The sequence below is a fragment of the Chelon labrosus genome (assembly GCF_963514085.1).
Source record: "Chelon labrosus genome assembly, chromosome: 3".
Lineage (NCBI taxonomy): Eukaryota > Metazoa > Chordata > Actinopteri > Mugiliformes > Mugilidae > Chelon > Chelon labrosus.
The window spans coordinates 21083321-21106064 of record NC_140339.1 but is presented as its reverse complement, the minus strand read 5'-3'; the positions used below and the strand labels follow the sequence as shown (position 1 = coordinate 21106064).

General features: G+C 43.4%; 1 protein-coding gene across 1 annotated transcript in view; it reads right to left on the bottom strand.

Moving 5' to 3' along the window:
• Positions 1-20949, bottom strand: part of galnt2 (UDP-N-acetyl-alpha-D-galactosamine:polypeptide N-acetylgalactosaminyltransferase 2) — a 52949-nt gene extending 32000 nt beyond the window's left edge. Inside the window, exon 1 of the mRNA XM_084574908.1 lies at positions 20483-20949. Within this exon, the coding sequence (XP_084431034.1) occupies positions 20483-20578 (96 nt within the window). The 5' untranslated portion in view covers positions 20579-20949. The remainder of the gene's footprint in view (positions 1-20482) is intronic.
• Between the last annotated feature and the right edge of the window lie 1795 nt (positions 20950-22744).

Here is a 22744-nt window from a genome sequence, read left to right as displayed (position 1 = left end):
AGTCAGTCTGTGGGAGGTTTAACCACATCTGTTAAGTCAGGGACGGGCCATGTCGTCCTGGCGCTGTCGTTAAAGAGGGATTACTCTCAGTGCATTAGCAGGTCTTCACCTACTGTATAAGTCTAATGAATGCTTGATAAAGTGAGAGATTTAGAGGAATAGGTCGATGACGGGGGAGGTTTCAGACTAAACACTAGGGTGAGGAAGCAGTGATAAGCTAAATGTCAGATAAATTATAGATGGGAGGAACAGGCTGTTACATCTTTTTGATATTGCTTAATAAACACGGAAAAACTGAAGATGAATTACAAGGGCTGGGTTTAAAAAAAATCTTCGACGAGTGAGGGAGATCCAGAATATACACCGATCAGCCACAACATTAAAACCACTAAAAATAAATAACATTGACCATCTTGTGACAATTCAATGTTCTGCTGGGAAACTTTTGGACCTGGCATTCATTCATGTGGATGTTACTTACACGTGTACCACCCACCTAGACCAGACCAAGCACCCCCACCCCATAGCAATGACACTCGTTGATGGCAGCAGCCATCCCCAGCAGGATGCAGCCTGACACAGACACACACACTCAAAAACAGTTTAGGAACAACTCAAAAAACATGACGAACAGCTCAAGGTGTTGACCTGGCCTCTGAATTCACTAGATCCCAAACAGACCAAGTGTCTGTGGGATGATCCACAGAGGCCCCTCCCCTCAACTCATAGGACCCAAAGGCCCCCACTAACATCATTCTGTTACCAGACGCCACAGGACACCCTCAGAAGGCCCGTGTCCATTCTCTGATGAGTCACAACTGTTTTGGAGGCACAAGCGAGACCTACACAATATCAGGAAGGTGGTCATAATGTTATGCCTGATCAGTGTACACTACAGTGTATGTGAAAATGCCACAAATCTCCCGAACCACAGACAACATTAGTTTTGTTATCAGTAAGTAGTGTTGCCCAGCTCCATGAACTATAGTACATAAAAAAAATCAACAGTCACCCAGCAGTGGTAGGCTGTCTGTTAACTCCATGTTGATATTTGTGATGGAAACTGAAAGAAGAGGACCCCCCAGATGAGGACAGATGATACATTAACCTATAATTTAGATACGGATCACCATATTTCTCATCTAAAACAAAAATCTGTCCAAAACATAACTGCTGCCAAACTCCCTGATGTTTAATAATGCACGACTGAAGTTATCCAAAACATCACAGAGGTATGAGAAGTGTGTCAGACTCTCTCCCCCTCACACATACACACATACCTGCTGATTCATGGATGTATGAAATAACCGCCCTGCTTCAATCACATGGATCCCATTACGTTGTTTGTGACTTTAAAAATAAAGTCGTAACTTTTGCCCCTCTGAATTGAAAATGTTCTGAGAAAGAAACGTCAGAGTGCGAAAGAAAAGGAGGGCAGAACAGGATAGGGGAGGGGGGGTGTTTGTAAAATCTAGGAGACAACCCTGAAGGCCTTTCGACACTTCACTCAGTTCAGAATTCAGACTGCACCGAGCAAACTGTGACAAATCTCACCAGGGTGTGTGTGTGGAGAGAGAGAGGGGAAGAGAGAGAGAGAGAGAGAGAGAGAGAGAGAGAGTGAGAGAGTGAGAGAGAGAGAGAGAGAGAGAGAGACAGAGAGAGAGAGAGAGAGAGAGACTCTCAGGGGGTGTAAAAGCGCTCAATGGACCAATTGTGTGTGCTGGCCCCCATCCCAACACTCCATCTGCATCCAACGCACACACAAACTCCAGACTCACACACAAAGCAAAGCATCAAACTAATTTGAAATCTAACGAAATCATTTCAACACTGCCTGATGTAGTTGACGTCTGAATCAGCTGCAACGATGAGTGACTTCTCTCCCTCCCTTTAACCCGTCATCCAGAAGCAAATTAGTGACCGTTCACAGCACTGCCTCGAGGATCATTTAAAAGACCCTGCACCACCCACTATTTACCTGCTGCTCTTTGAAATTCAGGGTCTGAGTGAAAGACGCACCTTTCTGCCTCTTTCCGCTGTTTTGTCATTCATTAGAATACAAAGTACCCGCACGCCTTCAGCTCTGAGAAAACGTCCACCGAGTGGAACATCTTGCCTCGGGGGAAATCGAGTTTTAAGCGTTTGAGCTGCCTGCTGCAGTGATTTTCCACAGCTGCAGCTTAACAACGCTGGAGAGAAAAAGTCGTAATACTTCTGGCTACTATTCTGCTCAAGCAGAGTATTTTTTTCTTCCTCCATCGAGGCTGAAACAATTTGTTGAAACTACGCTGAAAATCGATCCAGTGTTCAAGCACATTTTCAGGCGAAAACACCAAACATTTCTTCATCGCTGGACGCTATAAGGTTTCATTGATTTTCTTTGCCTTACGTGACAATAAGGAAATATACACTCACCTGCCAGTTTATTAGGTACATTTACATTTTGAATCATGTGTCAGTACAACACAATACAATTCAATAGTTCTACAAACAACAGCCTTCAAAATAAAAACACAGTTGAATTAACAGCTCTCTGTTATTTTTCCACTGCGTGAACTTGTTGCTTGGTTCACACTTTTTTTGTACATCTGTAGGACGCTGTAAGACGCATTTCAGAGCCATTTTTCGGAAGAGAAAACAGGAACTAACTCAGGAAGAGATACTTCCGAGAGGCTCTGGAGAAACTCGTGGGCAGGGCTCGGCGCTGATTGCTTTGACGTTTTTATCCCGGGTGTCACAAGAGATTTTTACCTTGTGTGTCTGGTGGATCCTCAACAGAACCTGAAATTGCCTGCCCCAAGTTCGTAGTTCGTGCAGTGGAAAACGGCCTTTTCATCATTTGTCATTACCTGCTCAAATAACCTGTCAGATAGTTTACCAAACACTGCTGCCCAGGAAAACCAACCATCCCACCATCTGTCTGCCAGTCTGCCAGTGATGGTTCACCAGCCACAATAAACAGAGCTCATGTTCGCGGTGCCATGGTGTCCCTTCCAGCTATTGTTGCAGTAAGGCCTTTTAAGACGCACTCACACACAGTTGTTTCATGTTGAGAGAAAGGCATCAGAAACAGGAGCTTCAGTGTTTCTATCCATGACTGAGAAGAGTGAGATAAAAGGTGAGAATGAATGCATCAAAGAAAGCCGAAGAGTTGATTCACAGTTGTTGACAGAAGCCGTGAAGAGTTTTGTGGGGGTGAGAAACAAAGGGGGCAGGAAGGGAACAAACGAACAAGTGAGGCAGAGCGATTGGACACCGGACCCAAGAAGTCATCAGTGATACCCTGTACAACTATGTGGACTTCATCCGGCTACCTGGATTTAAAGGTGTATGCGCCGACTGAGCAGCACTAAATAAGTCATGACATCCCCATCTGTTGACATTATAGCCAAGAACTGACAACCATCAGTCTAAGAACAGACGTCGCATCCAGGGGAACTTTTTAAAATGCCAGATTTTTACCTGGCTGCAACAATTAGTCAGCATTGTTAGAGCCGCTTATTCCCCCGCTGTTGGATGGTGGGAGTTTGAGAATTAATTTGAACAAATGGCTCCTGATAATGGGCGAGTTCAGATTCAATTTTCAGAGGAGAGCGAAGGCCCCGCTGGAGACGCCGAAAGAGAGAACGCTAAACAAGATGAAGCGAGGGGGAGAAGGAGAGGAGCGTTGAGGGTGAAAGATGAAGCAGGGGGGGAGAGGGAGATGGAGTGAAACGCTGAATCATCTGAGAGGATCTGTCAGCAGAGGGAAAAAGTAGGTCAGGCCGATGGGGTGCAGCGGGCGGTGGCGTTAAAATCCCAAATTCACTTGTACAAACTCTTTCATCAACCACTTGCTTCCTCCCTTTTCTCTCCCTGCAACCCCCTCTTCCTCCCCTTCCCCCCTGCTAACACTAATTGATTGTCCCTCCTCAACCACCAGTGGTGCTCTGTAATTACTTTTTCCAAAAGCGTTCCCACTTTCTTTAAGACAATCTGCATGTTTGAAAGGACTTTCATTTGTGAAGATTTCAGCTCCTGGTGTTTTTTTTTAGAGATTATAATTCAGAACTTCGCTCTGAAGTGGCAGAGAGAACAGAAAACTTTGAATGAATTTACATTAACATCCTCAAACGTTGTGGGAGTATCAGTATTGCGGTAGAGATAGAACACAGCATGTGTTACCTCATAGCATAGGAGTGTGTTTGTGTGTGTGTTTGGTTGGAACAAGAACAAGCTTTAAGACTATAAATATTTTCTTTCCCATACAAGGAGAAAAGTTTTCTGTAAGTCAGCAGGGGAAGGTGTTTTTTTTCATATGGACGTGAGTAATAATGGTGTGTGTAAACCGATCAGCCACAACATTAAAACCGCTGATAGGAAAGGTAAATAACGTTGACCATCTTGTGACAAATCAATGTTCTGCTGGGAAACCTTTGGACCTGGCATTCGTGTGGATGTTTCTTAGACATGTACAACCCAGCTAGACCAGACCAGGAACCTCCACCCCATAGCAATGATACTCTTTGATGCCAGCAGCCATCCCCAGCAGGATGCAGCGTGACACAGGCACACACACAAAAACAGTTTAGGAACAACTCAAAAAACATGAGGAACAGGACAAGGTGTTGACCTGGCCTCCAAATTCACTAAATCCCAAACTGATCAAGTATCTGTGGGATGCACTGGAACAAGCCTGATCCACAAAGGCCCCCCTCCTCAACTCAAGGCCCCCACTAACAACATTCTGTTGCCAGACACCACAGGACACCCTCATAAGGCCCATGTCCATTCTCTGATGACTCACAACTGTTTTGGAGGCACAAGGGAGACCTACACAATATTAGGAAGGTGGTCATAATGTTATGCCTGATCGATGTATATCAGTCTGGGACCCAATATGTGTGATCCAGACTGGTTTGACTATAAGTGCAGCTAACACATCCAAACACACTTTTGATTTGCAGACATTGTGCTGTTATTGAGGGCTGAGAAGCTCAAGATGATGATTTTTGTCATTATTTGGTTTCATATAAGTCTACTAATAATTAACCTCATTATTTATTGATGTGACTGATTTGTGTTTAGTCTGATCAAAAGCAACATCCATTTCCTCAACATGACTTACACTCATGCTGCAAAATGCATAAATAAAACCTTGTTGTACAGATTAATCAAGAGCTCGATTCCAACTGTCATGCAGATGAACACGCAAGCCCTGAAGCAATCGCTATGACACCATCAACACAGTCTGAGCAGTGCTCGCTGCGATGAGCTCAATTGTGTTCAAGTGTAAAATGATGTTTGGTGAAGTGTCACTTTAACGTGCCACCTGTAAAGGATCCACAGAAGTGCTCACGTCACGTTCTGTTTTTGTAAAAGTGAGTGTGTAACGTGACGCATGTCTTCTTTTAATGTGCCATTAACACATCTGGTCCAGATGAGCCCCCTTTGATGAATGTGTGTGTCATGTTTCCGCGTGTGCGGGCACTCAGCCTTTTAGTCTCTAACAGGCCAGGATCACGACACCGACTCCACTTGCATTTCGTTAAACTTCACAGACGCGCTGAGCAGCCTGGGGTTGCAGACGGGGAACAGATGTAAGACTTTTAATGAAGGTTAATTACACACTCCAGATCTTGTTCTGTAGCATTTCTGGCACACAAAAAGACTTTTTTTTTGTAATGGGATACAGGCCCTTTGAAACAAATTGCTACTCCCATCGTGTGGTTCTCCCCTGGGGAAAGGCATCTGTCTCATTTTGACTTATGGCTCATAGTTTCAGTAACCAGACAGTGACATATCACAGACCTTTATCACGCCATTTTTATGAGGGGTTCTGACAGTTTGGGGGTGTGTTGTTCACAGTTCGGTTCAGCTATGATAAATATTTGGACCATTTTAAAAGGCTTCCAGAAGACTCCTTATCACCATTTTGTATCAGTGATATGCAAACTGTTAGTACAACTGTGTTATACTTCACAAGCAAAGTAAAGGCAGCTGATTCTGTGCCAAGCTAAATCACATTTACGCTGTTTCACATTGTTTTTTTAAAAACACATCCCTTGGATTTTCATATAAATTTCAACTTAAGTGGCATAAAGTGGCACAACTTATAACAACAGAAACAGAAACAACCAAATGTAAATGTTTGTACAAGCACATTTATGACATGATGCTGTCTGGGATCACCACAGTGGGCACAGGATCAGAGGCAGAACTAATTAAAATTTTAACACTGCTTTGCTCACACCATCCCCAAAACACCATCACCAGCAAATGGTCACCAGTCTAATATGTCCTCTGGGCCTCATGTTTGCGGTTTATTTCCCTTGTCGACGTTATGTTTTGCTTACCTCATTTCTTGCTCATTTCTAAGAAGAGTACATCCAGATTAAACGAAACTTTAACAGTGCATAGTACTATATGCAGAGTTCAGCTACGATGAAATCATTTGGTGAACAGACTGAGTCACAAGCATTTATTTTCACCACCAAGCTCCAGCTGCAACGAAGTAACTACATTTTATTTCTCGTATGCTGCTGCGAGAGAACAGTGAGTAATAGTGAGATCTGTAATCTGCCAACAACAGAAACAACGCAGACTTCACTGCAGCCAGAATACAAACTCCCACTGACGGCACGAGTTATTTCAACCGTACCGTGCTAGTTTTGAAAGTGTAATTTAATTTATACATTCTAAATCAGTCAGCTGACAGGAACCGGGTATGAAGATGTTGGTGTTTATGGCTTCAGGTCCTTGTGCTGCTCTAGTTACAGGTTAGATCATTCACTGGGACAGTGAACTTTGACCTGTGAGAACGTCACACACTCCACGGCAGCCATGTTGTTAACAGACGGCAGTAGAAGGAAAAGTGACAGAGAGGAGAGGGAGTCTGACAGGTGAGACGATGTGTGTAGGGAACAAACAACGCTGATAGACAGCAGCCTGTGGTGTTATCCTCAAACAGTCCATGCATCCGCAAACAGAGAGGACTGCACAGATAGACGGCCTTAAGATTCACAAGACAAAAGTACTCAACCTCAGACCTCAGCTAGATGTACCTTCAGCTGTAAAGGGTATGTTAGAAGCAGACTTGGCCTTGTCTAGAACATGACGGTAGACTCCAGAGCATGAAACTCTCAGCGGAGAAGGTGTGAAACAACCCATTTCAAAGCAATCCATGCTAAGGTGTTAGATGGCTTCAGCTATTCTTAGCCCATCTTGATGGGGTCTGACACAATCACGTCTGCTCTACCCCCATCGAGCTGAAAGCACAGATAAATCAAGCCTACCTTTTAAGGCAGAAAGGCACAGAAAAAGGCACCATGCCTGCTGGCCCAAGGGTTCAGGATATTTTGTTACTTTCTTTATTACTCTGGTTTCTAAAACTGTGGGTTAGGGCCTCTAAGTGGGTCACGGCCATGCATCTCTTGCGTCTGTACATGCAGGAGTATTGTGTTTTCTAATTGGCTCCCAGGGTGACTGACTATATTTCTGTGATGCTTCAAAAGAACCAACAAACTAAATAGAAAAAAATCTAAACCAAACAGCATAAGAAAGCAAGTATGCATGGGAACAGAGTACATATGTGAGAAGACAGAACCACAGACAAAGCAAACAGAAAAGAAATGTAGAAGGAAAGGAGGAAGAGAATCTGGGAAAGGTCGAGGGAAATGAATGCATTACCATATGGCTTGTTGGATAGAAATTGAAATGTGGCCTGAGTCAGGGGGGGAACAAGCTAAATCAACACACCCTGACAAAACAATATATGTGAGCGTGTTTCCAGGTACGGTGATATATTGTGGGGCACTCTGCTGCTCGGCTGCTGAACATGTACACATTATACCTGTTTATCTAAACTGTGGTCAGATCAAACCGGGAAAACTGACCATCGTGTCCAAATGTCTTAACATTACTGCTTCAGCTGTCCAGATTATATGAAGCTGAGCTCCAGGGCTGAAAAACGGAAGCTAAATCAGTAGTTTCTCAAGTGGCCACTCAGGGCGGAGGAGTCAGGCACCGCCAAGATGTTGGCTGTCGCTATCACCTACATTGAGCTTCAAAACCGCTTTTAATGACCAGGCACAGTTTACAGAGACAACTGTGGCAGATTTGAAACTTGAAACGTTTAGAAATTGAATTGAAACCATTGAATCTTTGACTCTAGGAAGAGACAGATAAAAGAAGGCTTCTCATTTCCACTCAAACGGCTGCTGCACATATTTTGGCGGTTGTGGCTAGCTAGCAAGCTAACTAGCTAGTTAGCTTTACAGCTAAGTTGAAAACATCAGCTGTGGCAAGTTTTTGAAAACTACCCACTGACTTGTTTTAAAGCACTCTGTAAAGGTCTTAAGTACCTTGACTTTTGATTCATATTTTGGGCATTTTTCGAATCTTTAAAGAAGGCTTTAGAGAAATGTCAGGTATGCTACCGCTAATTTTACACAATTTATAACACAGGTCCTCAGATATAGTGACACCAGTTTGCCTTGAAATTGATCAAATATATGCAGCACTGCAATATTATCAGATACCAAAGCTTTCTTAACTTTTTAACACTGACTAACATCAACAACGACTTGTATAAAGCAACATAGATACAACCGCGCCAACTGCATTCACATTTTACTGTTGATTTATTACTGTAAACAGACTTTCTTTTGTTTTTATGCAACCCTAACCACCCAAAGCAATGCAGTTTGAAATATCCCCAGGAATTAACGCTGGATTAGGTGACTACTGTATGAATTAGCTAATTAATTGGATATGCTAACATTAGAGGTGATAATGACACAGTTTAATCCACTCCGCACACTTCTGTTCTTGTAGAGGGAGGAATTTTAAATCAGCTTTGATGCTTACCACTCAGCTACAAACCGTTCTCTGGCAGTGCCAGTACTCCTGACTGGGACTGATGGGTACAGCAGCGTATTCGAAGCAACAAAACATTTCCTACCATAAATCACTGTACATGAACTCATACAATTACAAGTGGTGCAGACTGCACAGTCCTGAGGCAGCAGAACTACTCTGCTGGTGAGGAGACATTTACACAAACCTCCGCTGACGGGAGCTTTGGACCGAGTTTGTGTTGAAATGGAGGGTTTGTGTTAAAGCAGTGGCATACTTTACCATTATGTTAAATGGGTCTATTTTTATACGACCGCCGACCATGGTTTGTGTCACCAGAGGAATACACCATACAGTAGCAGTCTGTTTTTAACTCCATACTAGCTGTGCTGTCTCTAGAGTCTTTTTTTTAATGATGCGATTTTCAGTATTTTTCCCTTCAGAATTTCCCTCTGCACTTTCAAGCTACTGTACCTTCTTACTGCTTCATCTGAGCTATCCAGGTCAGACACAACAGCTTAATCTGAAGAGTGGAAGAAAACACATTTTCTGAGTTTCTAAATAGTGTAAAAATCCGGCGTATAAACACAGAGCTGTCTGACACACAAACACAGATGTCTGCTGGTGTGTTTCTGAGTGGAGAGACGAGCCCACAGTGTCAAAAACAGATCACTTTCATTTTTCATTTCACACATTCCCATTCCTATACAGTATGCTAACATATAAGGGTCTAGCAGGCTTAAAAATGCAGTGCTCTGACGTTGAGAAAATGTTTTACGACAGCCGTTTCCTTAGTTATTCTGTCTGATTCTTCCGTATTTTAAAGAAGCTCCAAGAGGCTGGAAGGGCTGAGTCAGCAACTTTGCTTCCTGAAACCTATTTCAACATACTGTAAAAAGACACTTTACAAGCCTCTGCTTTACTAGTATTGACCAATAACATTACAAGCTTAACTGTGGAATCTGGACCTTTCCATCAGAACTTCACTTCAGACCTATAACAGCGTTTGTGACGGGGTTACAATGGGGGAGAGGTCACAGGAAGCAGCAGCGTCAGGGTTTCAGCGAGTTGTTTTATGACTGCACTGTGTTCTCATCAACTGAGGCTGCCGTCAGTGGAGAAAATGGTCGTACCTGTATCTGCATCTTCTGCCTCCCATACAACAGGTGAAAACCAGTGGAAAAAAACAGTGGTTCACTGAGAGAGAACGCCGTTGTCACTCATTCTCTGATATCAAAACTTTAAGCGTTGACACTGCACTGATTCAACATCTGGGAACTATCCCTGCTTTAGCAGGAGTTCTCTTTAAGGGCAATGCTTTTACTGAGTCAATCTAAAACAAATGTCAGATGATTATTGAATGGCCCTGATTGTGATGCATAGTGAGAAATTAACACCACCCACAAACCACTGTTCAAACATCTATCTACCCACCAGTTTGGCAGATGGCCAGAATTAACTGGATACGTCTTCAATTTCAAATAAATGGAAACAGTGGAGGAGGTTCACTGTGCGCATCTTATGGACTGGCCCTGGTTCAACCCTCCCCTCTGTAAAGCTACTGGCCTGTTGATAAATTATTTTATTAAATGTCGCTTAAAATGTCTCACAAAACAAACTAATATGAGTAAATAAAAATCTGCAGGAGATTGAGGCCTAAGCACAATGTCAGCATTCGGATCCTGTGTCAAATTCAAACACATTCCCTGTGAATATTTCAGGGTGAGGAAGTGGCGGGAGGCCAGGATGGAAGTTTGCCATGTACCTCAATCTCTTTGGTGTTATATTTGACTTGGAAGTCAGCAGCAACAAACAGCTGAGAAGAGAGAAGATAGAGGATCCTTCAAAAAACAACCTGAGCCAAAACATTACCTACCGACACATATGCTGATACAGACTTTTCGAATATTTGAAAAGTTATTTCAACCTCCAGATCGTAAACACAACTTCCTTACTCTTGAATATACAATTGTAGGCAGCAAAGTAGAGATAAATGTTTAAAAAAGGGTTAGAACAGGGTAACAACTTCATCACTGGATCAAACTGCAAAATCTAATGAAGATGTTTCAGCACCTGCATTAAAAGAGAAATAGCCAAAAGCTTACACCAGAGGGGAGTCAAGTTTTTGCAGGTTCTGATAATTTAATCTCCAAACTTACACACAAATTAAGGGTTCATTCACACCTATATGTCGTTCCTATTCAGGGAGTAATTAATACAGTACGGTTGGTTCGGTTTGTGTTCACAGAGCAAACGAGTCAAAGTTCTGACATGCCCTCGTCACTACACACTTGCAAGCTGTTGTAAATCCATAATGATGCAGGAAAATTGGATTTCAGAAAATCAGAACATCAGCAGCAAGTGCAGGCACCGCTCTGGGGTTCATTGTTCTGTGTCCGATCAAGCATTTATATGCTGAGAAGGTACGCTGCTGCTGCCAGACACCTCTGACGCTCTGGAGGCATACAACTATACACTCCACATCAGGTAAACTGGTTGGTTATATAATTGTAAGCTTATAAATAGCAGTCGAATCGGCCCATGGGTAACGTGTGTTCTCAGTGCAAACAAAACGCTTCGGGGAACAACTGCAGGCCGGCTGAGTCCACTCTCTCTAACCAGTCTTAGCTCGGTTGATTTGTTCAAGGGTGATGTGGGATTGCTTGTGTTCACACCAGTCCAAATGAACCAACCTGACAGGTAAACCTTCCTGGTTTTGGGGCAATGACCCATGTGTGAGAGCACCCTCAGTCATAACCGACGGGCATCATTTTAATAAAAGCATTAAGAGTAACACGGCAGTGATAGCGTGCCTCAGTTAAATTACATGAGAGATTGTTTCTATTGTATGTGCAATACTTCTTTTATTTGAATGACCTCGCCACAAATAGGGCACAGGCAAAATACCATGACCAAATGCACTCCATATCAGGCTGATTTGAATACTTCGGCCTGATAGCAGGAACACAGATTACTGCTGACCTGACTGAGAGTACGTCAGTGTTGTAACACAGCTACAATAGTTTCCCTCTCAGTGACAAATTGAATAAAGGAGGGCCGCTCTGTTTTCTCTTGATGTTAAAATAAAAAACAGCTCTTTGTAAAGCTCTCGTCTCAGCGTTGGTCCCGCGAACAATGGATATCCTCGTCTCTTTCAACTTTCCCATGAATGCTCGTCATCTGCCAGCGGAGAAAATCATCATAAGAAGAAAATAATCCAGTGTGGAGCGCACGCACCCAACCAATGCCTGAGAGGACGTAATACACAAGATAAAAAATACACAGTAAATAAAATCACAGATCAGGATGTAGTAAACTGTCTGTCAGAAGAAGAATACCACATTTATATCAATAGATATTAACCTCTACCTGTGTGGAACTATTAAGGAAATTGTTTGTGTTCTTTCTTGGCTTTGTCTAGGACTTTCTGTATCTTTATCTACACAACAGTCAATCGATTTCAGAGCTGGCACGTCAGCTAACTCCTTCTGACTGGTGGAAATAAAAGCCGCCAAACCTGACAACAACCTACCACTCTCCTGTTATGGATCTTGTGGCTGTCTATCCCAGCACGTATTCCTCTTTCATTTCTATCCCCCGTCTTTCAACCATCGCTCACTTTTTCTTTGTCCACTTTGGCGTAACTAAATAACAGTGACTGGTTTAATTGACTGTTGGCTAAGCCCATGACTTCCCACCACTACATCCATCAAGAGTTTTGGTTTCCTCATGGCACACACACTTGCTCAAATGCTTTGAGTAATTTTCTCAAATGGCCGTTCGTTCAGTTCAGAAAGAGGCAGATAAAAGCAGCCGTTTCATTTCTAGCCAGTGAGTGTCACATTTTCCAGCTGAACTGAAATGCAACTAGCTAGCTAATTGAGCTAATGTTAGCCTACGGCGTTGGTTTTAACTGTTGCCTCTATCTACAATTTCAGTCATTTCATTTCCAGATGAATAAACAATCATTTTCAATATGAAGCTTGCAAGAGGTCTACAAATGTGCACTTGAGGGCTACATACTTTATATCACATCAAGCTAATAGATAGAGGATAAAGCCAACGGAGCAAGGCAGCATCCTCACCAGTTAATGCTCCGTGTATGAAACGGGAAAATGAAAGAAAAGCATTGTTCTTATTTTGCTGAGCATAGCCACTTAGCCCCAGTATAATAAGATGACAAGAGATGACTACGAGGGATGATTAATACGTTTGTGAACGAAAGCAGATGAGTCACACAGCTCTCGTGACGTGTATGTGCACTTCAAGCTGTTGAGTGGTTAAGAAGAAAGTTGGTAATAAGTTCTGTGGTATTTTCGCTTTGAGTAACTGAACATTGCAAGTCAGCCTCAGAAAAATGCACAATTATGGCCTTCATGCAGTCATTCGTTACCGCACACTGGAGGGCTACACCCAAGGAGGTCCACGGGAAGAGGTAGCAACACCAGAGGAAAAAGGACCCTATTGCGTGATGAAGAATTGGTCTGCTCAATACAAGAAGGAACTTCTTGGGTCATTATTTTGCCATTTTGGCACTACAGTGGACGACTTTCTGGATGTCCAGGACATAAACTTGAAGTGATCCACATGGTCCACGACCACTGGACCAAATGTGTGAATGTATGAGGTGGATTTCTAAATTTTACTCCCACCTTGGGCCACAAACTTATCACTCCTTGTTGTGCACTATGAAGCAAACAGGAAGTGATTTTGGACACAGCCTTGGACACTGGCAGGACAAGCGTCACAACACGACAAAGGAGCACCTGTCATAGCAATTAATGCTGTTGAAGGGTTTAGACAACAGAGATTACAACTAGAACATTGAAAGCTAACTTTAGAAAGAAGAAAACGCTGCTTAGGTTTATGGCTATGGGCAAAAATCAGCATGGTGTATGCACCTGTGCTTCATGAGAGCTGAAGTTTTTTTTTTACACCGTTTGAGTTGCTAACTTTGTGAAAATCAAAGTTTTCTTACCTCTATAGAAAGTGTTGCAGTGTAGCAGGAACACTCTGATACAGCAACTACAACCAACGTCTAGAGAGCAGCAGAATTATATCCAGACAGAGCAAGTGCTACTCAGATCAGGGCTTATTTTCACTCTCAAACCACACATGATAATACACATGTCTGTTGAAGCTGTTTCACCACAACAACACACTCCCATCTCCTGGGGCTCTCAGCTATTGTGTAATAATGACTGTGAAACAGTTTCCTGGTTAAAAAGAGCATTTTGTTTAACTGAACCTTCAGTAAATAAATCCACGAAAAACCCCCACAATGTCTTCTTTGGCATCTCCATTTACACCCTGAATCGGTCGAGCGTTTGTCTGAAGTGATCATTACTTTAAAGAAGCGAGCACACACACAATCAATACTTCAAACAAAAACTGTATACCTGAAAAGGATTCGGTGCCCATGGATCCCCAGCTTAATTTAAGCCGTCTATTGATCCATTGTTTGCTCTATGGAACTGCATCTAGTTAGTTAGCCATAATGGATCTGCACTATGGCTGAAATTACACTGTTTTTTGGCATTATAAACACATCGAGCTGCTGGTCGCCTCAAGGGGATTCAAAGGCTATGACTGTACAGCGGTTACACAACATCAGAAACTCTAACATGTTATCAGTGTTTTGAGTACAGCAGTGTGTGTGTACAAACCTCACAGTAAAGACTGCAGGTTAGATATACACTCACTTGCCAGTTTATTAGGTACACGAATATAAGACACATAACAGAATGCATTCCTTTATACTATTATTAGAACTAGAGCAGCAGAGGTTAATATCTTGTTTTGCATACAACCTCTATGTAACACAACAAAACCCATAATGCCACATCCTCATCTGTGCCCGACCTGCAACAGCTTCAAATTTTCTGCTTTAGAACAGCGAATCGCTCGGAGCCGGTGAAGTCATGCTGCCTCCGATGAGAGACAGATGTATTGATACAGGCCAAGTTTGAGACATGCACGGACAGGCAGAAGCCGAAAGGCCTACAGTTGCAGATAACAGAGACTGTAACTTTCACTCAAGTCACGTGCGGTTCGCCGGGAGGAGAACCCACTCAGTCCACAGTCCTCTCTCATCAACAGGAAACTAATGCAAAGTTCTCAACCAGCTCAAACCTCGGCTGAACCTCTGGGTTATTGCTGAGCTCCCTAGCAACAGTGATCAGCATGTGTGTAAATGAATCTGGCACGTATTTGTGATTGGTTCAAGAGCTGTCTCTCTTGCCCTTTGCCCTTGTTTTTTGTAAGAGGGAAAATAATTATTACCAATTTTAGAACACTTAACCTACTAGAGTGACAAACTTAATCTTAGACAAAAACAAAAACTGTTTCAGTTACATCCTGCCGACAGGTTTGCTTAGACATATGAAAACTTTCTTAGTAAAAGTGTGGGCTATCTCTTTAGTTTTTTATTTTTTCCTGCGGTGTGGTGCCACTTTCCTCTGACTGCCATTTAGCTCCCCTCGCATCCCGCTGATTACCAGGAAAGTAGACTCAACATAGAGAGGCTGGCTTCTTAAGAGCCGGCAGGAAAACCCCTCTATGGCCTGTCCAACAAGGAAGACTTTAATGGGGCGTCATGGTGAGGCTGCAGGCTCATATGTGCAACATTATCCTCCTGTGTACAACAATGCACTTACAGATACGTGGGTTTATACAGTTAGTGGAGCTGCTTGGAGTCTCCCACTGTTTCCAGTCATTCCACATGCTGTGTAATGAGCATGGGAGAAAAAAGGAGGACATTTCCCTCAGTCTAATAACATAAAAGGAATAGATTTTACAGTTATTATGAAAGAAGCCGAAATTTATTTTCAATTTCTAACTGAACAGGGCTGATAATATGAACAGACGACTGGCCTTTGCTGGAAAACATTTTGAAAAATTAAACACTTATCTAAATGACTGTGCTTTTAAAGAGATTCCAGGGCGAATGGGTTTTTAAAGTATCAAAATGAAGCTGCACGGCGGTAAAAGTCATGTCTAAGCCTGTGTCCTCTCATTTCACACAGTTAAGCTGATGACGAAGGCCAGCAGACCTGAGCAGTACACTCACTGTGTAAATTAATTAAAGGAAGACAAACTTTCCCAGACACACCTTAACATTTATGAACAAAGATATGAGGAACATTTTGTACAGGTTTGCTGTTGACCTCTAGAGATACATGGTGACATTTCAGTTTGTTTTATTGGCACACCCAAAAAAATAATGAAAGCCTCCTTCCAAGGCGGCGGCTTTCCTGTCTGCTCAGAACACTGTGATAGCTCACAGGCACTAATACGTTGTTCACTAAGTATCTTTAAATTGACATACACACTCCAACAAGAGACACATTCTTCCAAATAGGGGGCTTTTCAGCAGATAATAGTGGAAATGCTCTTTGGTGAGCGCTTTGATCTTAAGAGCCACAGTATCGTTGGTGTGTGACGGAGCCAAAGAAGCCGGCTGTACTAATTCTCCTGGCAGAGACAGTGTCTGTCAGATAATTCATTTGCATTAGCGGCCATGATAGTTTGAGTCCTGCTCATGCTGGCAGTCTCATAGCTGCTGGACTCTTGGATGCACCACATAAGAGATGACACAGCAACATGTTGCCTTATGAGGTGAATTGTTGGTTGAGGGCGCAACCTGTGAGCAGTAAGAAGGAATTCTGAGTCAAGTGTGGGATGCACATTAGGATGTTTTGCAGTTGAAAATCCACCTGCTACTGATGGACATGCTTCATTGAAGCATTGAAGCACGTTAAGACACGTTAAGACAAAACAGTCATGGGGGCTCTCTGACGATTACTGCCTACTGGGAAGCTCCCCAAGAACTACAGTTACAGTTACACATATAGGCTCTGTAAAGTGTGGACTTCACTGTTGGTTCATTTTGTTGTGTTTACACGTTTTGTGTCTGTACCAGTCATCAAACACTTCCATCAACAAAGCTTTCTCTTGAGAAGAGAAAGTATGAGCTAAAATATAGTTTTAATAACAATGATCAATCTTAGCTGCTGCAGTGCAAACACATACAAAAGGTAGTCCCTGCAACCGATAAAGGAACGATGAAAAAGTTTCTGCCGTCTGATGAAATTAAAAAGAAACACCAGGATGTACTAAGTGATTGTGAGACACAAATTTAGTGCTTTTATGATCAATTTTAAATCAACAAGTAAGTTATTTATCAAAAATGAAGCCTAAACGTGCACTGCGTGTGCATTTTCTCTGTTTAAGCTTGGTTTATACTCCTGCAACAGGTCTACACGGAGCCTATGCTGTAGAGGACCAAACCAGTGAAAGCATTTATACCTGTGTAGTGCTGTGTCAGCACTGTTCAGCAATTACGCCACTAAATCCAGAGTCTTCGACTACTCAGCCGTGTTGACTTTCTCTGTGCACTTCAAACAGTGGTGAGTGGGACTGAGCGTTTCATGTTGGGAGTGTGAGCTAATAAATGTGGATCAGCAGTTACTTTCACCGAAATCACTCTTAACACACAAAATGGAGAAGACTTCTGAGTGGATGGTGTGTAGGATGCAGAACGAGGGGGAAATTGCCGGGCTTGTCCGGCCGCTGAGAGACGTGAACGAGGAAATGCCTCTTGGACCAATCACGGCTGCTGTGGTCTGCAGCACCGCAACGTGTAGTTATATTTGTGGTGAGGTGCATGCCAGGCTACGGTGCAAGGTTGGGAGCTACGCCTTAAAAGTGACACGCAATCATAAACCTGCTTTGTGCTGTCAATCAGCACTAGAAATAATTACTGAGCATTTTAATTGATCTTGTGCCAAACAAAATTCATTAAAACCAGCAGATTCATCAAGAGTGACAATAATCTTTTGTTGTAACACTAAAAGCCTGAATATGGGTTTGAATTTGTTTCATAGGGAATTTATTACATTTGTGGAGAGACTTTATGTAAGCGATGAGTGCCTCTGAAAAATTCACGAAACCAGAGTCATAAGGTTTGTTCCATGACAGCAGAGAGAAATTATTAACTTCCTGTTCTCTTTCAGACGGCAGGAAGACGTGATGGAAAACACTCCACCTGTGCAGCGCCACATTTGTTTAAACAGATTAAATGTCCCCGCGTGTAGAGACACCAGCCAGGTACAGAGCGTCATCCATATTGATGCTACTTGCAATTCAACTCTAGAGAAAGTTACTTATCACGGAGTGTCACTTTGACCCCCTTAAGAACCTCAGATACACACAAACAAACACACACACACACAGTGGGCCGAGCTATCAGCCTAATGGAAAAGTAAAAGGCCTGCTCTGGTTGACTGGAGCAAAGCAAACACAGAGAGACAGATAGGACAAGACAAGAGACAGGTGGAATACACACAGGACGTTCACACACAACCAAATCTAGAGGGTTAAGCAGTGTAGTGTGCACACAACCACCCACGCAGTACATTTCATACACACAGCAGGATGCATCGGCCTACATTAGCACAAACACACACAGTCATGACCTCTCGGGCCAAAGAAACCGATTCAGTCGCCCTAACGCTCAAAACATGCATGTGTGTGCAGCCATGTCTTACTCTACACACAATCACCCAGAGGATATTTAACTTACATTTCATGCATGACATACTACTGCATGTACAGGCCGGGTACATCTAGAAAGGAATCCAGGCCAACACACACACACACACACAGAGTCAGTTGTACCAGCTACTACGCGGCTGTCTGCTGGAGTCAGTGAAGTCACAAGAGAATCCACAGAAAACTGATTGACTGCCAGTTTATTAGGTGCACAAACCTGGTTAAACGGCCCTGCCTTTATGAATAAAATAATTGTCCTGTTATTATTTAAATTGTCTAAGGGAGGCGTTAATTCAACTTCGTGGTCATTTCTAGAGGCTGCGGTGAGTGCTGCAGTTAATTTGTATCGAGTCAGACCGAGGGGCGTTTCTAATTAGGCTGAAAATACCAATTATTTCCATTATTGATTGGTCTGGCAGGTCGTTCCTAGATTAATCACTTGATCTATGAAACATCTGAAAGCAAAAGCCCATTGCAGTTTCCAAGGAGATGCCTTCACATGTTGTCTTTTGCCCGGCCATCAGTCCACTACTCAAAATATATTCAGTTTACTGTCATTTAAGAAAAAGGGAAACGCAGCAATTTCTCACATTTGTTGAGATGGAAGGAGGACTTCCACTAATGGTTATTGTCATAACTGGTCAATCTGTGGACAATTAGGTTTTACAGAACTCAATAAAATGGCTTGATTAGGCCAGACAAAGGCAGGCGATGTGAGAGGCTAGAACACATTTTTGCTTGAGAAACTTCACCGAGCAGGCTGAACATTGTGACCACCTTCCTAATATTGTGTAGGTCTCCCTTGTGCCTCCAAAACAGCTGAAGGGACATGGGCCTTCTGAGGGTGTCCTGTGGTGCCTGGCAACAAAATGTTGTTAGTGGGGGCCTTTGGGTCCTATGGATTGAGGGGAGGGTGTTCTGTGGATCGGTCTTGTTCCAGTGCATCCCACAGATATTTGATCAGTTTGGGATCTAGTGAATTTGGAGGCCAGGTCAACACCTTGTGCTGTTTTTAATGTTTTTTGAGTTGCCTGCTGCCATCGAGGAGTGTCATTGCTATGGGGTGGGGGTGCCTGGTCTGGTCTAGGTAGGTGGTACATGTCTAAGTAACATCCACATGAATGCCAGGTCCAAAAGTTTCCCAGCAGAACATTGTATTGTCACAAGATGGTCAATGTTATTTAACTCCCCTGACATAATACTGCGGCTGATCGGTGTATAAAGCAATTAAAATGATCATGATGTTTTCTTTCCATCCAGAATTCTTGTTCATTCTTTCAGCTCTAACTTAAAATAGTCAGTACATGTAAATGGGAAAGGATTGGGTGAAATGTTGTAAATGAAACTGTTTTAACAAAAAAAAAAAGGAAAATTAGAAGATATATTTCAGACTTCACTAGGTTTTAGCTCAGTAAATCTGCACCTAGCAAATGTCGGTAGAAAGGTGTGAAACCAAACCAGAAGTCGAAATGTCAATGTTTAAAGCCACATTTGTAAAAGCGTACATGCAGCTCGGTGAGCTCGTGCTGTAACCCGGTGTAATCTGCACATTTCCTGATCTCTGCTCATTTCTGGGAGCAGCAGCTTGTGCTGACGTGCTCTACAAGCCTGAAACCCCCCCGGCCCTCAGAGCCAGGCCGGCAGCCTAATATTAATAACAACCACCCTGCATGCTTTCACATCTTATCCTCTCACATTAAACCGGCACTGTCGCTGTGAAGTGTTTAACGGGCTGCCTGGCGTGGACGTGCTCCGCTCCCACTGCCACGGGAAAGGCAATCGCCGGCTCAGCGCAGCGGGAGGTCGGTGCACGCAGACCGGCCAGCCCCGCTACCCTGCTGCCCTTGTCCACACACTCATCTCAAACCAAATCAATGCCTGCCCACTGATACTAGCAGGCCCTTTATCACATTCCTCGCAGCATCGTGCAGCCGCTAAAAAACAGGAAAAAAGCGACCTCCCGAAAAGAGAAAAAAAAAGACACAACAGCGCCAAATCACACCGCTCCATCTTCGCTTTGTCCTGGAAGAAAACATCCACACCGACACCAAGAAGCAAGAGGAGAAAAAAAGCAGTCGAGGAACGGAAATCCTACCTTTCGACTCATTGCTGTCCCCGAGTAGAAGTAGTAGGCTATCCCCAGCACCCACAGCACCGCGAAACACAATAATATCCTTGATTTCCTCCGCATGGCTGCTCGTTTTTTTCCAGTCCGCCTGCCTGTGTGTTAACGCGGCTCTCCGCTCCGCTCCGCTCTCCTCTGGCAGGCTGTGGCGGCTCGTCCCGGTCGGCTGTGTCCGTGCAGCGCGTTTCGCCGTGCGGCTTCGGCAGGCTTCGTCACTCGGTCAGGGGGAGCGAAGGGAGCAGGAAGCAGCGAGCCAGCATCGGCGAGGTTAGAGGGCAAAGGCTAGCCGACTCTAATCCAATCAAACACCGGCTCAGGAAGCCCCGGAGGAGGGCCGGGGCTGGCAGGAGTCGAGCCGTGCCGTAAGGTTCCGTGCTAGACGCCGAAAGGAGGGGGTGGGGACGGTCCCTGTAGGAAACGATTCTTGTAAAATTTCAGAAATGTGGCTCTGGGTGCTGTGAGAGAGGATCTGTGATCAGCAAGCTGCGTGGTTTCGCTATCTGCGTGGAGACAGTAGGGGCGCCAGAGACACTTTAACTCGGGTTAAACAGAAAAGACAAAAGCTTTCTGTTTAAAGCTTCACTGGACTGATGCGAGCCAACCAAGAACAGATGGAAACATGAACTTGAACGGACTGGAGGATTTGATTTCATTATCTCATTTCTTTCCCTCTATTCCTCATTGTCATGTAATCTAGTGGAAACATCTGGGGCAATAATAGAAATACAAATCCATGGTTTTGATGTTCCAACTCCAAATCTGACATGTTCTATTTGTCTTTTATGAGACTTTTATTGTGAAAGGGCTGGTCAAAAATAAAATATTGCCTAATTTTCCCCATTTATCTAATCTACCAAACTTGATCCATACATAAAAGCTGGGAAAACCTTGTCAGTTCTCTGGATGTACTGTTTTCAGGGTACTACAGTGACTATTTTTTCACAATTTAAATCTTCAATCAAGAAAATTATTAGCTGATCAATCAATGATGAGTTTAATTATTAGTTGGAAGCCTTATATGAAACCCAACAATGACAAAAATCACCATCATGAGCTTCTCAGACCTCAATAACAGCACACTGTCTGCAAATCAAAAGTGTCTGTCAAAACCAATCTGGATCACACATGTTGAGTGATATATACCGAACAGGCATAACATTATGGCCACCTTCCTAATATAGTGTAGGTTTCACTTCTGCCTCGAAAACAGTTGTGACTCATAGGCCTTCTGAGGGTGTCCTGTGGGGTCTGGCAACCAAATGTTGTTAGTGGGGCCTTTGGGTCCTATGGGTGGAGGGCAGGGGCCTCTGTGGATCAGGCTTGTTCCAGTGCATCCCACAGATACTTGACCAGTTTGGGATCTAGTGAATTTGGAGGCCAGGTAAACACCTTGTGCTATTTTTCATGTTTTTTTGAGTTGTTGCTAAAGCGTTTTTGTGTGCCTGTGTCAGGCTGCATCCTGCTGGGGATGGCTGCTGCCATCAAGGAGTGTCATTGCTATGGGGTGGGGGTGCCTGGTCTAGTCTAGGTGGGTGGTACCTGGCTAAGTAATATCCACACGAATGCCAGGTCCAATAGTTTCCCAACAGAACATTGTATTGTCACAAGATGGTCAATGTTATTCACTTCACCTGTCAGTGGTTATAATGTTGTGGCTGATCGGTCACAGTAACCAGGGTTCATATCAGTTAGATCACCGGTGGCTTTCATAAAGTCAACTAGCTGCAGGTTCCTAAAAATTCCTAAAAACGAAGTAAAACTGCTGACATGAGCAGATAATTGTGTGAAAATTTCCTTTTAGGCAGAAATCATAAAATTCATCAACTTTCAGATACTGAGAAACGGAAGAAGGAAACATTGTGTGCTGCTTAATCTTGTATTGATGGAACATCTTTAAATGTTCAATAAACCACTCAAGCTCGCAGTGTTCAAATAATTTGAAAGCAGTTTAAAAGGGCTTATTTTGTGATCTAAGGCACTCAGTCTCAGTCTCACACACACATGCACATTGTGCTGTGCCTCCAAAGATGTCCCAGTAGTATAACACACATACACACATTTATTCATTGCTGCTCTCGCCGCAGTGGTCTGAGAAGAGACTCAGTGTGTTTATGTTACCTACAGTAGTGTTAGAGCATGGCTGGATGGAAGTCAGACTCAGAGAGAGGGGTGGAGGAGTACGAAGCAGAGAAACAGATGTGCACATTTAGCAGCAAAGAGGTAAAAGAGGTT